Raw genomic sequence first — 18,328 nt, 5'->3', positions numbered from 1 at the left:
TGGAAAAGAATGTGCCTAGCTGAAACAACTGATTCAAATAAGTACTCCCAGTCTGTAGATAATGGTAATTGATGCAAAGTATGCATAAAACAAGTTAACAGCGTGTTACAGCATCTGAAATTAAAATTTGTACTCTTACATAAGTTATACAAATCTCTTTTGTTCCATTCTGAATTTATCTATAAGTCAACTAAGGGATCTACTAACAGATCTTGCTGTGGCTTAAATTTTATTTCTTTTGTTTATATAACCTATGACTTCAAAAATGTGGTCAAGGTTCTGTATCATTCAAAGTAATCAGGCAATTTTGCACTTTTGTACAAGGAGCCTCAGTGGCTGAGTCCCGTCTATATTAGTATTAATGATCACTTAAGCTTGTCAAAACTGAGGTTGTGAATTGAACACTGCTCATGATGAGTGTGTTTGAATTTTATCTCAGTTGACTAGGATTGTTGGTTCCTCCCTAGCCAGTGGCGGATCCAGAAATTTTCATAAAGGGGGGGGGGGGGGGGGGGGGGGGCACTGACTGCCATAAGTGGGGGTCCACTAAGTCATGCTTCAGTGATTCCCTAAATAATCAACCAAATTTTTCCCACAAAAGGGGGCACCCAGGCCCCCCCTAAATTGGCCTCTGCTAGCATTTAAGTGGTTCTCTCTGAAAACTCTGGCTTTCTCCATAAGAAAAAACAGGCGTTAAACACCATCTAACAATCAATCAATCACATTTGTACATTTATGTCAACTTCTTATGGAGTTAAATTTCCTACACCAATTGGTAGTAAAAAAAATATACTGTACTAATAATATATTTAGATATATGCAAGTGCATGAGTGAACTAAACTAAGCTTCAACATAAATAAACTGTTACTGTCTCATTGACCTTTGCCTAACATCAAATTCTTAACAGTAAAAAGTCAATATTTTATATTATCTTTGAATTTATATACTGTATATTTTGAATTTTTTCATGCATGTTTAAAACAGATATTTTCGCTATATATGAACTACTTCGCATAGAAATCGACCTTATGCAAATGAATATCAATCATTAACATCTGATTACCTATTTCGGGTTGAAAAAGTCTGTTTGAAAATTGAGCTGTTATAAGAAAATCTACAAAACGGACCAAAACTCAACTTTTATTTTGTATTTAAATGTTCCAAAAAATCAATCAATAAGTCTTTAATACATGTACATGTATATGTGCACTTGCAAAGGTCGATTTCTTAGTCTCCGACACAGCTCATATATTAGCATTCAACTCTTCATAGCCAAACTAAGCCTAGCTAACATTTCAAATCTATAGCACATGATCATATAAGTTGTCATGAATTATAAACTTAGTAAACATTTCACAACTTCATTTTGGCCTGTAATCGCAAATAAAAGCAGACACAAAAATAACTCGCCATACTGTAACTTAACCGAATTCATTTTGTATAAATGAGATATCAAATAAATTTATGACAATCGTTTCACAACTTACCTTAAATTACGCTCTCCGAAAAGGTCATAAATATGTATTACATGAAAATAGTAATTTTCACTTCATAACAATTCTCGTTGGAGTATTTTACAACCGAATTATCAATGGCTACGTGAGGACAATAACAATACTTCGGTGTAATTGTGTCTGACGAGGGGTTGTAAACATCGAATAATACAATTAAATCATAATATTCGTTTTTTTTATCTTAATTTTCTACCTGGGTAGATTTAAAGGGGTAGAATTAGATTTGGTTTTAAATTTCGTAAGCTACCCTAAGGTTACATCTTATGAATTTAATGTGTGTGAGCTTTTTATTTATATAACATTAGTTTTTGTTTATGTTTAATTGAAATGTATATAATATTTACTCAAAATAACTTCAAGACAAATATGTGGTTTAGCAGGTAATAAATTATGACTTGCACCTTATCAGATTTCCGTTACAACTCACCGATTATTTGCACAAGTGATTTAATTTTTTTTTAAATTCAACATTTTTTTACAATATGAAATGCATAACGTTGTTATGGGCTTATTCAACACAAGAAAAACTAAACATGAATGTAATGAGATGTTGGGTAGATGTCCTTTTCTAATTTATGTAGAAACCTTCAGCTTTTACTGTGAAATTTGTCTAAACCAAACCCTAAAGAAGTCTAAAACCTGTGTACAGTGAACACATGTATAAGCACCTTTTAGGTAGCTTACTGTAACTCTGTAGCCTGTGTAAGTAAGAAACCTGTCAAATTGAATCTTATTCAATGATCCAGAAGCTTTTTAAGTTTTGGACAGTTTTCCCTGTAACTATAATGGGCAATAGTTCCATATGACACCCCCACCCCTTCTCTATAATGTATCAATTGTCTGTCGTTTGCAAACATTTTATGCATATTCAAGTTGAATGATGTATTGGACAGCAGTACTTATCCAATGAATAAATGGTCATGTGGGGATAATGACAATGATACAGCAATCCAACAAAACTCAAAAAACCAAAATGACATTGAAGTTTTACGTTTTCCCCTTTTTATAAATAAAGTTCAAAAATAAGTTTTTAATGAAAAAAATTCATTTTACACGCTTTTCTTATTAGTTTTGAATAACTTGAACCTAGCAAATTGTATACTTTTCAAATATATACTAAAGTGTTGACATTTTTCCAAACATTCAGATCATACTATTTCAGTTACAACAAAAGATTCTTTTTTAATTTTTTTTCATGTTAATTCTCAATCCAATCCACGTCAAAATATGGCCCAGATTTTATTTCTCTGTGTCAACCACTATTCTACAAGGTCAAGCCATAATACACCTTTGTTCCAGAGGTGTACAAATATCATAATCTAATGTAATCTTATACATTTTAAAAATCAAATATTGATAAATCTAAGTATACATACATACAAATGGAAATCATAAATATAAGATTTCAAATTGCAAATTATCTCCCTTATCTGAAGTTTTGACAGGACAAATTCATGTTTGATTCAAAGGCTGACTGACACTGGTGAATTTGTCTTAAGCCAATGACCAGAGGTCTGAATATTTTTAAAGAAATAGATATGAGATATAATTCATAACTTATATAGACTAAAAATAATTTTCCAGTTTTGCAAAAACTTTAAAAAATTTAAATTCTGAAAAAAATATTCAAACTAGCAAAAAAAATACAAAAAGAAAAAAAACATTTCACCTTTCTCATGATTTTTTCATTGTAATACAAGCTTCAAAAAAAACATATTAGTTTTTACTAATGAATCATAAAAAAAGTTCACAATAATATTTGCTCCAAAATGTCAATACAGTTCTTTGAAATGAAATATTAACTGTTAATTTTTGTAGGTTCCATATTTTCCTTTTTCAACAACTAAATTTTGTATCTAATCAAATTAAATACATATTTTCTTTTGGGTCCAAACTTATTAATCTTTCAGTAATGAATTTTAAAAAGCCACAAACCACAGAAACTGATACCGGTGACGAAAATAAGCCACATTATTCAGTCCTAGAATCCAATTTATAGTCAAGCAGAATTATAATTTATCAATTGAAAAAATCATTCTTAATAAACTCATGATAGATACCAGGCTTATTATTTTTTACGCCAGAGGTGCCGTTTTTTCGCAAGACATCTATTATAGACCAACTGTTAAAAACATGATTTTACACCCCCCCCCCCCCCCCCCCCACTTTTTTTCCACCGTCCATTCCAACACTCCAAACATGTCTAAATTGCAGAAGGCCAAAGCATACTCAGTTGGTGCATTACTCAAATAAAGATGTTAATTTCTGCACTCAAATACCTCAAAGATGTTAGTTCTGACCTCAAAGTTCAAACTATAAATAGCAAACAAGACTTACCATTTTCTGCTATATTGTTCTGCTTATTAAAAACCTCCGTGTATTTTTTCCGTGCATTTTCCGACATGATGTTGACAGGCAGACTATCCAGGTTTAAACTGAGTGGTCGATCCATATTATCAAATGATATATATATATGTGTATATTGATAAGGGTGAAAAATCACTGATTACAAGTTCTTGTCACTTGTACAATATTTACATTTTCAATTATTTAAATTGATAACAGCCGACAAATGCATGTACATGTAGTTATCACATGTATTTTATTTTTTTTCCTCGATAAATTGACGGGAATTATCTAATTTTGTAACACACTCCCACTTTTCTAGATGTATCAGCAGTATTTATTGTTTAGTTTATTTCGCACATAATATTTCCAATAATTTCCACAGCTTCCATTAGGACATGGATTTGTAGTTCCGTGCACAATGAATATCTACTTCTGTTTACAATTCTAATGCCAAATTTAAATTGCAAATCATGACCATATATAATTTACACTATTTTGTTATAAATTGGTTCAATAATATGTTATATAGTATACTAGTCCGTATACAATTCAGTGATTATTACGATACATGAGATCTGTCTAAATCCTTTGAGATCAATCAGTTTTACAATCTTCCTATAGTGAAGGATATATACTCTTATTGACAATATATGTCAGTGTTTGTACAGAAGATACAGCGAGACACGCAATCGAGCCTAAGGAGACTACGAAGCTATTGTTTCTTTTCTATGTGGGTTTAAACCACCCTAAATGTCGATGACGGAAAAATCAACTCTGCCAATCATTCATTATTTACTGTCAAATTATAATGCATATTAAAACCTCCACCTTATTTAAATATTATTACGTGTGCATTCAAGGTAAGAGAGTCCCATCTGTGACCCGTTTCCAAATGTCGAACAATAGAATGCAATTTCTATTCACAAATGAAAGTTTTCTGTGCAGTTAAAATGAGTTCAATCAAGCAAAATTAAGTTCATTTCCAAGTTAGATATTATCTTTGTATATTAAGACTTATCCAGTTGTATTTAAATAAAAATTCAGTCTTTTTTTTAAAAATTTGAATCAATCCATCCAATCAGCAGGTACAACACACCCGTCTATGTGGTCTCTTTTTTTCTTTTCTTTTTTTACGAAAATCCTCAATCACAAATCACATATGCATCCTATTAAGAAATATTCAAACTGTCGTTATCAAGTTTTTACAGAGAATAGAAAAAAAATACTGCTTCAATTAGTAAACAAAAACAATTTGAGCCAAATAACACTTTGACATTTATCAAAAGGTCTTTTTACAAATAATATTTTTCTTAGATATTAGTGATTTATCATTCAATGTCCAATGACCCTTTGACCCCTCGGGGCTTGAACAAGGTAGATAATTGAAGACTGATATAACACTATGTAATACATTTGTAGATGGCGTAATAGCGTAATTATATATATTGCTGTTACTGTGGTTGTCTTGTCAATTTCCTTGTTTGGATCAAAACATGGTCGTTAACATAAATTAAAGAATAATAATATAAATGTTGATATATGTCAAAGTGCTATTGAATCAATTTAAATTTAGCTAATTGGAAATTTACTTTTACATTTATAGCATTTTAAAAATTTGGTCTAAAATGAGCATAAAACTTTCGTTCTGCAATTAATCAACATCAGCATTGATTTTAATGGTTTAATAAACTTTTAAGGATACAATTGCATTTTACTGGCGCCTTAGATTATCAATTGAATATAAAAAAACTTATTCATTACAAAACAATAATTTATGATATACCAGATTTTGCCTTGAACAATTTTTTTGTCTACTTCATAATTTGTCACAAAAATATAACTGTAGGGTATTAATAACATGTGATGACCATATACAAATTATTACATATTTTAAGCTTCCTTTAAAGTTATTTAATCGGATAGCCGACTGGTTAGATCATTCAAGAGATACCAATAATATCATATAACTACATGTATAGCATTAACATACATGATGGTCTGGATGGAGGTTCACAGAATAGAGAATAATGGACAAAAAATATAAATAGAGAAAATGGACCAAAATTTCAAAGAATAGAAGATAAAGGACTAAAAAAATAAAGAATTATAAGAGAATAATGGGCAAAATATATAATTGAGAAAAATGGCCTAAAAAAATTAAAGAATGCAGAAATGAAGGAGTAAGACTCCCATTAAGACCCTCATGCATTTTTTTCTTCCTAAAATGTCAAGAAAATAGTCCCAACTTTTCTGTCAAAAGAACATCTGAAACCATCAGTATTTTTTCAAGATTTAAATCCTGGTCACTGGAACAGACAAAGATAACCTTGCACATAAAGAAGGAAAAAGAACAGAAAAAACAACTGAAAAAGCAAGCAACTCTAAGAATTATGTGAATAGAATATTTGAGAAAGTAAACATCAATAAGATTGCATGTGCAACCAAACAACACAAAAAGAAAAAGAAAAACTCAAAATACATGAGCAATTTTCGTAGTGAGTAGCTAGATTTTACGATATGATTTTTATTTTCAAACACAGGCATTCAAGATTAATCTCTAATCAAATGTCAACTGTGCTTGTATGATGATCTCAGGGTCTGGATGTGGTTTACAGAATAGAGAATAATAGGCCAAATCTCCAGAAAAAAAAGACAAAAAAAAAAACAAAAAAAAAATGGAGAAAAATAGGCCAAAAAAATAAAAGATAGAGAATAACGGGGTGTTGAAATATAAAGAACAGAGAAAAATGGCCTGAAAAATAAAGGATACAGAAATCAAGGACCCCTCATCCAGACCCCCGAGTATGTCCATATCCCATGTCCTTCACTATCAATTCTAGAAGATAATTTTGATATATCAATACTAATTTCCTATGATTATGGTCAGTTTTGTCCTTAATTATTCTGTCCCTGGCTGTAATGACCATCAGTTTTCACATGATCATGCAGACAGCTTGTCAATAACTATTAATTCTTTGTTGTTAAGATTGACAAACAATTCTTGGTGCCAAATTTATATTCAGCCAGGTATAGATTTTTCCCTGCAGTCTGATAATGGAATCCAAGACCTTAGATAATTGCACCAAGAAATGTGATAAATTTACTAGCAACTGAATTAATCCCTTGTTTTATAAAAAAAACAAAATAAAAATATAATTTACCAAGGGGACAATCAAACACCCGAAAACTAAAAGTGAAACATACAAGTACTGATGGCAGAAAAAAATGAGAAATACCAACAATTACAGTCTATGAGAAGAAAACTAATACAGATACCGAAGATACCAAAGGGACAATTTAAACTAAATCAAAGAGAGATCAACAACACTGGCAAAAAACAAAAACAACAAACAGTCCTTAAAACACTACAAGGAAAAATAAATGGGAGACAGAAGGTAACCAAGGAGACAATTTGAACTAAACCAAAGAGAGATCAACAAAACTTTGGAAAAACAAGGGAAACCATAGGCGGATCCAGGTGGGGGCCCACCCGGCCCCCCCTTTTGTGGGAAAAAGTTGGTTGATTATATAGGGAATCACTGAAGCATGACTGGAGCGGGCCCCTTCTTAGGGCAGTCAGTGGGCCCCCCCTTATGAAAATTTCTGGATACGCCACTGGAAACTGTGAGCTTACTGCTCACTGATGATACCCCTACCCAAATATTTCGGTAAACAGGAAGTTGTTGAGTAATGAATCTGAAATCACAAACCAAATTTCAGAAATCTTTGTTATGTAGATCCTGAGAAAATGTGACGAAAATTTCCAACTTGGATGTCATGTGTAAAATGATAAGTGTTCAGTAAACAGGAAGTTGTTGAGTGATGAATCTGAAAAAGCATCACATGGTATGGCTTACTCATATAAACCCTGAAACCGAATTTCAGAAATCCTTGTATTATACATAATGTAGTTCCTGAGAAAAATGTGACAAAAATTTTCAACTTGGATATTATGTGTAAAATGATATAAGTGTTCGGTTAACAGGAAGTTGTTGAGTGATGAATCTGAAAAAGCATCACATGGTATGGCTGACTCATATAAACCCTGAAACCAAATTTCAGAAATCCTTGTAATGTAGTTCCTGAGAAGAATGTGACAAAATTTTTCAACTTGGATGTCATGTGTAAAATGATGTAAGTGTTCGGTTAACAGGAAGTTGTTGAGTGATGAATCTGAAAAAGCATCACATGGTATAGCTGACTCATATAAACCCTGAAACCAAATTTCAGAAATCCTTGTAATGTAGTTCCTGAGAAAAATGTGACAAAAACTTTCAACTTGGATGTCATGTGTAAAATGATGTAAGTGTTTGGTAAACAGCAAGTTGTTGAGTGATGAATCTGAAAAAGCATCACACGGTATAGCTGACTCATATAAACCCTAAAACCAAATTTCAATAAACAGCTGCGCCATGAGCGCATGATACGCCCGTCGTCTTGTGTGTGAATTTTTATGCAATAAGCATACATAGTTTCTGACATACGGCGTGACATGCGAAAACCCCCTTTTTTTTTTTACAAAAAACTCAATATCTCTAAAATAAAATTTTGAATCAAAACCAAAAAGTATACAGATCTTTAGATTAATATAACTAAGAAGTGTGTAAAATTTTAAGCAATAATTATAAATCGTTTTTGAGATACAGTGCAACATGTGAAAAACCCCTCCCCCTATCGATCAATAACTCAAAAATAAAATTTTGAATCATCACCAAAAAGTATACAGATCTTAAGGTTAATATAACTAAGAAGTGTGTAAAGTTTTAAGCAATAATCATAAACTGTTTTTGAGATATGGCGCGACATATGAAAAACCCCTCCCCCTTTTTTAACAAAATACTCAATATCTCTAAAATAAAATTTTGAATCATCACCAAAAAGTATACAGATCTTGAGATTAATATAACTAAGAAGTGTGTAAAGTTTTAAGCAATAATCATAAATTGTTTTTGAGATACGGCGCGACATGTGAAAAAAAACACACATCTGTTTTAGTTACTAAGTCCCGTAACTAAAAAAGTTTTAATCTTATTTTCACCAAAAAGTATACAGATCGTTTGACCATCATAAGAAACAACTATGTTAAGTTTCATGAAATTTGGATAAGTCATTCTCAAGTTACGGTGCAACATGTTTACGCCGGACAGACAGACAGACGGACAGATGGACAGACACCGGACATTTGTATACCATAATACGTCCCGTCAAAAATTGACAGGAGTATAAAAATCCTTGTAATGTTGTTCCTGAGAAAAATGTGATGAAAACTTTCAACTTGGATGTCATGTGTAAAATGATGTAAGTGTTCGGTAAACAGGAAGTTGTTGAGTGATGAATCTGTAAACGCATCACACGGTATAGCTGACTTATATAAACCCTAAACCAAATTTCAGAAATCCTTATGCTGTAGTTCCTGAGAAAGACGCAACGAAAAATATTCATGGGACGGATGGATGGACGGACAGACAGAGGTAAAACAGTATACCCCCACTTTTTGAAAGCGGTTTAAAGCGGGTGTATAAAAATGAAAAGTTATAGTTTGACGAGCCAAAGTTGTATACAAAATTTTACCAAAATCTGTGACAGTAATTAGCCCATTTACTGTTACTTGACCTATTCAATTTATACATACAACTGGTAAACATACGATACTTCAATTAAACCGAAATTGATGCAAGCAGAGACTAATTAAAATGGAAATCACTGCATAAAAATAAGGAAATGTGGTCAAAGATTGCCTGGTGAGTGAGATAACTCTTCACAAGAGTCAAAATGGTGTGAATAATCACAGTAAGCAACCATCTATTAGAAAAACCTGTACCATATAGTGATAGTCAGAGCAATACAAGTTTCAGAGATGAAAAAAATGAGAAACAAAACAAACAGGACAACCAATGGTAAGCAAATTGTAAGTAACAATAAGTCACTGTACACTTCAACAATGAGCAAATCTCACACCATATAAAGTGATGGCGAGTTATAAAAGGTTCAAAGAAAAACAAAATGAGAAACAATTCAAACAGGCAAAACCAATGATTTGATTTATGACAAAAAAACAAATATGACAGACAGCAAGACAAGACAAGCACCCTCATAGCATGCTGGTCATGCACAATGAAATATAAGTATCATACTTATAAATTGATGCAGTTTATATCCTTTATCTATTCCACAATGGCTATATGATCCACAGGTTATTCACACGCTATTATGGTCTTGGAAATCCACTCTTAATTAATTATGGATAATTATGACAGTGATTTAAAAACGGTAACTCACAGATTTAATCCTTACAGAGATAAATTATTTTTCATTCTTTGTCTCTTCAAAGTTTCCAATATCTTCAATCTAATTCTTAGTCCAGGTGTGTCAAAATCAATATATTCATAAATCTCTACTCTGGCAAAAACTAAACCAAGGTTCCAAATATCTTCTTCAAAGAGCTGGAGCCAATTCTTACTCCAGGTGCATCAAAATCAACATAATGAGAAATCACACCTATAGTGCTTATGAAGATAATCCACATTGGCCATCCACAAGCTATTAACATCAAATCCTCTTTTGATAATCAACAACTATTGTCTGCAGGAAATTAACAACACATTGTCTCAATTACACAGGTAATTAATTACTGCTGCTGTTCCAGTCCATCGACCACATGGGATTATTGATTTGTCCAACTGATTAAATATTAATTATAATTATATGTGAAGTCCAGTATGTGTAGCAATATTGACCATGGAATAATTAGTTGTGGTCATTTGGTAATTATGTTACTATACACACTTTGTGGTCATCCACTTACTGACGGCATAAAATCAATTTCTCTACTGTCAATCTTAACCAAAGTTTGCTCACATGTAGTAAATTGAGAGAAATTATCAGCTTTGATCAATGCTTACAACAAATTTACCATGATTTATTATTCTTATTCTCTTTATAATATTTAGCATCCGTTATTTCAACAAAGAACTATAGCTGAAAAGCATGTTTTGATGCTGTTTTTATTATGCCTTTTTCACTCAAAAATTTATTTGCAGAAATAATTTCACAAAATTAGTTATCCAATTTAACTGTTGTAAATCCCTTATGTCTTTAAATACTGGGTTTGTGTATAAACCAAAGAAACCAAGAAAAAAATCTGTTGCTTCCAGAGAGACAAATCCTAAAAAGCCAGCATGATGGCAGTACCTACAGATGAAACTAACATGCAAAAATAATTATAAGAAATTGGCCAAGATGGACAGAAATTCAGAATATTCAATAAAATGCATTGAGATATAGCTTAATTAGTATTGAAAGATCCCTAAGAAGAAAGTATAGAATCTGCTTTCAACACTAAAAGTTTTCATTAAGCTGCCAGTTTAGATAAAATCTCCATTTTGTCAACGAAACTGCATCAAGAAGCACTGATAATTAAATTAATCAAGCACCTAGAAGAAATAGCACCTTTGTAGAACTTAGGACTTGTAAAAACATATTCTATTAGTAAATGAACCAAAGTGATATATATACAATTTAGCTTTTTAAAATTTGATTAGAAAATATATTAAAATTTATAATCAAATAACATACCATGATTATTGATACACAGGTGTAAGTTGTTATATGTCCAATTAATATATAAAAGCTCAGTTATTCTAAAGCAAGGTAAATTTTGAATTCACTCAACTTTAACCTCACCCTTGGTTATTGGTCAACAGAATATTAGCCAGTGTCCAATGTATATATATAAAAAACAGTTATTTTAAAGCAGTGGAAATGTTAAATTCTCCCCTGGGTTTATGATGGCAACAGAATGACCTAAAAAAATCTCCAATTTTTCACATAAAAACACAAAGAAACAATAGATTACAAAATTAACAGGAATAGTAATTCATTTTCTATATCCCAAGGCCATTATGATTAATATCCAAACAAATGTTTGCTGCAGATGCAATCGATCACTCTATGCATACACCAGATGCAGTCTACGAACTAGTCGAACTTCCTTCTACGAAAGTAAAGGTGAAAATACAGGTGTTAAGTGGTCACTTCCTCACTAATTATCGGTTATTTTGATCCCTTAATTAACGCCAGGCGCTCAAAGATCAATTATCCAATCAGAACTTTATAACATAGTCCAGGTGAACCCAGCTGTGCAGGAAGAAAGATGCAAAAATCATCATTCCAAGCCGTCCATGAAATATTCTGCCCATGCAATTAGAACAGACATCAGAAAAAAATATGAAATCGCCAAAAATCATCCTTTTTAATTGTCCATGAAAAATTCTCTAGAAATATTCATGATACAACAGAAAAAATAGAAAATCAAAGAAAAATCACCATTTTAAATTGTCCATGAAAGATTCTCCATAAATATTTATATCATCCGAAAAAATATAAAAACACAGAAAATAATCACCTAAACCGACCATGACAGCTTTTTCTCCAGATATAGAACATATCAGAAAAAATTTTAAGAGTAAAGTTTAGAAAAGAAAGAAAATGTGCTAAAATTATCAATTCTCATCATCCATGTATTTCTTCTGACGAAAATATATAACAAACATTCTATATTATGTCTGTGGGTCTAATGAATAATTTTTTTCAGTTAATCATTGGTTCCCTTGAAAGATTATACCAGTAGCTAATTACAATCCCTCTGTTAAAGTAATATAAAAGTTTTATAATCTATTTATAGGTGATATGAATTCTTAGAGTATTAACATAAAAAATTATCAAAATTTTTGCATTTCATATATGAAAGTTTTGAAATATCAAATTTTATTGATGCATGTTTTTTTAACAATGCATAAAATTTAAAGAACATCCTAAATTGGTCTTAAAGGCTGCTTTGGACCAAACCTTTTTAACCAAAGTTCAAATTTATTCAAAATGATTTTAAAAAATTGTGAAAATTTTAGTTCATGGAAACTTTTATTTTGTTAAAAATACAGACGCATTTAAATGGTTTTCACCACAAATTATACCGAATATTTGCTCTTAAAAATTGTTGACCAAAAACTTAAGATTCATAAAAAGTTTAAACTTTGCTTGGTAAAAGTTGTATCTTTTAATGATTTTATGTGAAATAAATTTATATCTTCTTATCTGTCTGGGAAAAACCTAAAATTATCCCATTTTGTCTTTTTCTTAGAATTACATTTTTCACCTGCAAAAGAAAAACTTCTATCTTTTAACTACACTTTTATATTACATAATAAGTTCACAAAGTTTAAAAAACTTAGAAATTAGTTTTATTAAAATTTACAACTTCTTTCAGTAAACTTAAGAGATTTTCAAAGATCTGAAATTAATTAAACAATACTTATTTCTTAATATTTATAATTTCACCAGTATTAATAAAAATCAATTAAAAATAAGCTCACGCTTTTCAGAAGAAAATCTGAATTCCTCATATTATCTGTAACGAATAACACAAAAATCCCGAACAGAGAAACTTACGAAAATGTTGCTATACCTCCCAAAATAAAATGTCAATTTCACTGACCTGAAAATCTACAAGAGATTTCCCTTGTTAATAACAAACCCAGGTAAACTCTGACTAACGATTTTACCTTAATTAACAACAGACAGACTTATTGATTAGCTCATTCTATATTTAAATACAAGCCTCATTATCCGATTGGTTTATAAAATTTAAACCCCCATTCATAATGTCTGTTTTGAATAAATATATTAAATATCAAACTATAAATTTGTAACTGCATGTGAAAAAAAATAATTCAATTTGACCCAGGGGTTCAGGTAAATTTCTCAGGTGTGTGTGTCTGTTCAAGGACAGGGCTCTTATCTTTTGAATCTTTTGTATCCGAAGTGTGAATCGCGAGCAGATGTATAGAGATCTACCCGGACTTTCACCCCACTAATAGACATGTTAATCCTGGGTGACCTTAAAATAAATTACACCTCTTGAGACACTGTGTAGCTAATTTTTCAAATCTTGAAAGAACTACTGTTCGACATTTTAGTGACACCTTTCAATAGCTTTATAATAGGATTGTTCGGGTGTATGCACTTTACATTTAAATGAATTTATAATAATATTGATTAAAAACCCTTAAGGAAACAGTGAACTTTTAAGTATTTTGTTCTTCGACCTTAAAAATGAGGCGATAGTAATCAACAAATATATACCAATGTTCATTTCACTTCACCGCTAATATAACACCTTGAATATTTCACTTATCTTTTTTTTTTCTTTTTTTTTTTATCAAAATTTTCAATTTACATTATAATTTACACAATTATTGTATAGTAAAAAAAAATTTCCCAAAAGAATGTTACAAGAAATAAGCATGCAATATTCTATCATATTGCACTAGTATAAATATAAGGGATGTCAACTAGTTCTCAAATAGTCGAGAATCGCTAGGTAATACCAATCAAAGAGAGAGACAGACTGTAGTGAATTAAAGATACAATTCATTAGTACATTAAAATTAAATTTAGTATTATTATACCTGCATCACAAAGCAGTTTAAACAATTAACTATAGTCTAGTATTTCTCTTCTGGGCATAATTCATAATTTCACCTTATTATGCTCAAGTATTTCTCTTCCAAATCCCCTTTCACCACATAATGGTCGCCGTGATATATTCGTGATATATCCAAGAGTGCTGAAGTCAGGCGTTAAACATCAACAATAAAACCAATCAATCAATAATTCATTCAAGTTTTCATCAAAAATATTTCATTCTCTGTGAAACTGACATTCACATTCCAAAAATTTAATAGCAATACAGTAATATTATCAATGTCATATTCAAATATTTCCATCTTCTTTTTCACTGGCTGTGTTGAGTGCTCTTTCATTGAACATAATTTAATAAAATTGTTTTCACTTCTTGCTAAAAGAAGATTTTAAACATTGCACTTTGTTCTGGTGGAAGAACTGATTGATTGATTGATTGATTGATTGATTGATTGATTGATTGATTGATTGATTGATATTGATTGATTGATTGATTGATTGATTGATTGATTGATTGCAATCTGATTAAAATACAGATTCTGTGTCCAAACTTTGCTCACATTAGGATCTGACAACACTCTGTTTTACTTTCTGTTCTGGTAAATATTACGTCACTTAATTAAATTTCAGCTTTCAAATATTTGGAGGTGTGTATTAATCAAACAAAACTAGAGGATTCTTAAAGGTCTTTAAATTTAAAGTAGAAAAACGGAGTGTTTTCAGATCCTTGTAAGCAAAGCTTGGACACATGATCCGATTGCTTAAAGATCAGTGACAAATATTTCAAGAATGAATGGTCTTCTCTTTAAAAAAAAAAACTATTGTATCAAACAGACATGTGACTTTAACTGTGCAGAAAAATATTAATTTATCCACCCTACAAACAGTTGCGAAGAACTCAGCCTCATTTAGCTAAATCATGTAATCAAAATAAGAAAAAAAATAAATGAAGAATTTTCCATGGTATACAGATGCCCCGGCTTGTGAATATACGACAAATTCTGCAATTTTTAATCTACAAAGGGACATAACTCCAGAACAGCAAAATCCAATCTTGATCTGTGTTTGGTGATAATAAGCATTGTGTACAAATTTTATAACATTTGGTAAACTAAAGTTAGAGTGCAGAAATAGCAAATATAGCAATTTTTCCATTTTTAAAGGGACATAACTCCAGAACGATGTAAGTGACGCCGTCCAAATTCAAAATCGATCTGTATTTTGTGGTAATAAGCATGGCGTATAAGATTCATAACATTTGGTTCAAGCAAACTAAAGTTAGAGAATGGAAACTAGTTTTGGGATGTACACATGGTACAGATCGACAGAGTCGTACTCAAGGACAAGGCAGGGAGCAGGCATAAAAAAAATCATTGGGTTTTCTGCCCTCTTACAAAACCGAAGTATTCATGCTGACCCACCACATTTTATAGACACATTTAAGATTTAAAGCATGGTTATAGTCCAATACATTTCCCTATAGTCTATGTAAAATATCTTTATTGATTGATTGATTGATTGATTAGTTTTAACACCACTTTCAACACTATTGTGCTATTTCGAGGCAGTCAGTTTTTATTGGTGGAGGAAGTCCGAGTTCCTGGAGAGAACCACTGACCTTCGGTAGGACATCTGACAATCCTAGTCAATTAAGATTGGAGTCAAGTGCACCTGTCCCTTGAGGAATTGGAACTAACAACCTCAGTGTTGACTGGCTAGTGAAACAGTAGTTCGACTACTTAGACCACTCGTCCACTGAGCCCCCTAAAAATCTTAAAAAAATTAACTTACTGTATACCATAACCTACCATATTTTGATCTTCCAGGAGACAAGCAACAAGTGTACATATTTTGTAGGGGCATTTTCAATCAAATCAAATACAATTTTTAAACTAAATTATTAATGATTTTTAGGAGATTTCATACATAAAGTCAACATTCCCGACCCTGGACCTTGATGACATTTCTAGATTATCAAGCTGTAAGAAATACAGTCCAATCAATTAAAAAACCCATTACACCCACAATCATAAAATCAGATAATTTATTTGTACATAATAGGTAAATATGTAATATTGGGTGTACAAATAAAAAAATTAGTACATATACCTGAAGGAAAAAAAAATTCTTTTAACATCACTAATATAGGAATTAAAGTGGCTTAAAAAAATAAAAAAATATCTTACTGATCAATCTAAAACACCTTAAAGTGTTGACGTCAATGTAAGCATAAGCAATAAAAAAGGGAAGTTAAAATAAACAATAAGTGTTCAAATATGGGCGTTTATGAAACAGGTGTGGTTGTTTTTTTTCAAAGCATGGTTCAGTTGACAAAAAAAAAATGTCACATCTAAGATCAAAATGAAAATAAAATTTATTTTCTTCCTTTTGATTCAGATCAAAAATCTTATTGATGAAATACTTCTTTCATGGGTATATAATGGTTACAATTCTTTAGAAATGTTCAAAAAAAAAATCTTTTTGTTACACTTTTAGCTTAATTCATATGTGAATTGTTAAGTCTCATGATTTTTTTCCTACATGAAAAGTTTTATTTACTAACCAACTGTACAGAAAAGGTGAATTAGTTAAAAAAGCAGTTGAATACCCCTGATGGTAAATTTTTACAGTGAATTTGCCATTTTCAGTTTTAATCTGAGGGATTTTGGGCATCACACCCATACAAAAACATTGACTTTAATCATCATTTCTGTTCACATCATTTAGAGATGGAATGCGATACATGTCTTCCTTGAAACACTCTGACACAAACTTTCTATATTACCTTTTGAATTTGCCTGCCCACCGCCCGTGCGATATTTGAGAAAATGTTGCCGACAATTGCCAGCATTCACTGTATTCATAGAATTCAGTCAAATTTGCACAACGTCATGTAATGTTGAAGAATGTGTGCAAGTTTGATTGAATTCTGTCTAACCATTTTTCATGTAGTTGCTGATTATTAAAGTTTGACCAAGGTGTGGTTTATCATTCTGTCACTATGTGTTGTTGTGAGTACAGGCAAACCACGAAATTGACTGTTCAATGAAGTGCATAATGTCTAAACACTAATTTCAATAAGCTAATGCAATTGCAAACTTTTTCAAAATCATGAAATCAAGAATCCACTAAATTACAATCCTTCCTCAATAAACAGAAATTGGTATCCATGAAAACAAAAGAATCCACTGTATTTGAATTAGTATTTCATGAAAACTATTAAAGAATATGAGACACATTAATATCAAAGCATGACAGCACTGCAAATTAAGGCAACTGCTGCCATTAGTCAATGATTTTGTGACTATTAGTTGTCATCCATATGTAAAAGAATTACAGGAAACTATATTAATCAAATTCAGAGAGAGAAGACTACTATTGACATTTGTTTATACACTACTTCAGAATCATAGAGAGAAGTGACTTCTCTTTTTGAAACTGATAGGGAGAAGTAGTGAGACATTAAAAGGATAATTGCTTTTTCGCTCATGGTGCTATAATGCTTAGTCAACCTGATGATGTTGGTTGAAGTTGAAGTCTCTGACTAGTTTTTCTCTTCAACAACAATTCAAATGATGAAATATTTTACAAAAAGTAGAAGAGGACAGGTCTTTCTATAGTTTCAAATAAACTTCAATTTAACTGCATCTTAAATATTAGATTGAAAAATCATTTTTTGTCTATAATTTGTCCAGAACATTAAATTAAAACTGTCCACCAATGTGAAATCTTTTGAAAAGTGACTATTCCTCCAAAACTTTTAAAGTTTCCAACATCTTAGGTAAAACTGACCACATTTTTTCCATCCTACTCTTCTGCAATATAAGTCGCTGAAAATAATATGCTGGTAAATGAAATAATATTCTTTGAGTTATCTCCCCTTTACTGATGCTTGAAAGAGATAGATATTTCTACCAACAGAATTAGAAATGCAAATATCATTTTAAAGATATTTTGCCACACAATGAACTATATCCCTCTTCAA

General features: G+C 31.1%; 1 protein-coding gene across 4 annotated transcripts in view; it reads right to left on the bottom strand.

The window, feature by feature from the left end:
- Positions 1-18,328, bottom strand: part of LOC127720633 (kazrin-like) — an 83,305-nt gene that overhangs the window by 62,649 nt on the left and 2,328 nt on the right. For 2 of the 4 annotated variants that reach the window (XM_052227319.1, XM_052227321.1), the window contains exon 1: positions 3,853-5,017. The exons of 1 other annotated variant lie outside the window; for it this stretch is intronic. In XM_052227319.1, coding sequence (XP_052083279.1) covers positions 3,853-3,967 — 115 coding nt within the window. In that variant the 5' untranslated portion in view covers positions 3,968-5,017. Of the gene's footprint in view, positions 1-1,488; positions 1,626-3,852; positions 5,018-18,328 lie in introns of those variants that run through there. One more of the 4 variants, XM_052227324.1, reaches the window with a different exon arrangement.

The sequence above is a fragment of the Mytilus californianus genome, unplaced genomic scaffold (genome assembly GCF_021869535.1).
Source record: "Mytilus californianus isolate M0D057914Y unplaced genomic scaffold, xbMytCali1.0.p SCAF_11, whole genome shotgun sequence".
NCBI lineage: Eukaryota > Metazoa > Mollusca > Bivalvia > Mytilida > Mytilidae > Mytilus > Mytilus californianus.
The sequence above is the reverse complement of the archived record's forward strand: the minus strand, read 5'-3'. Positions and strand labels throughout refer to the sequence as shown.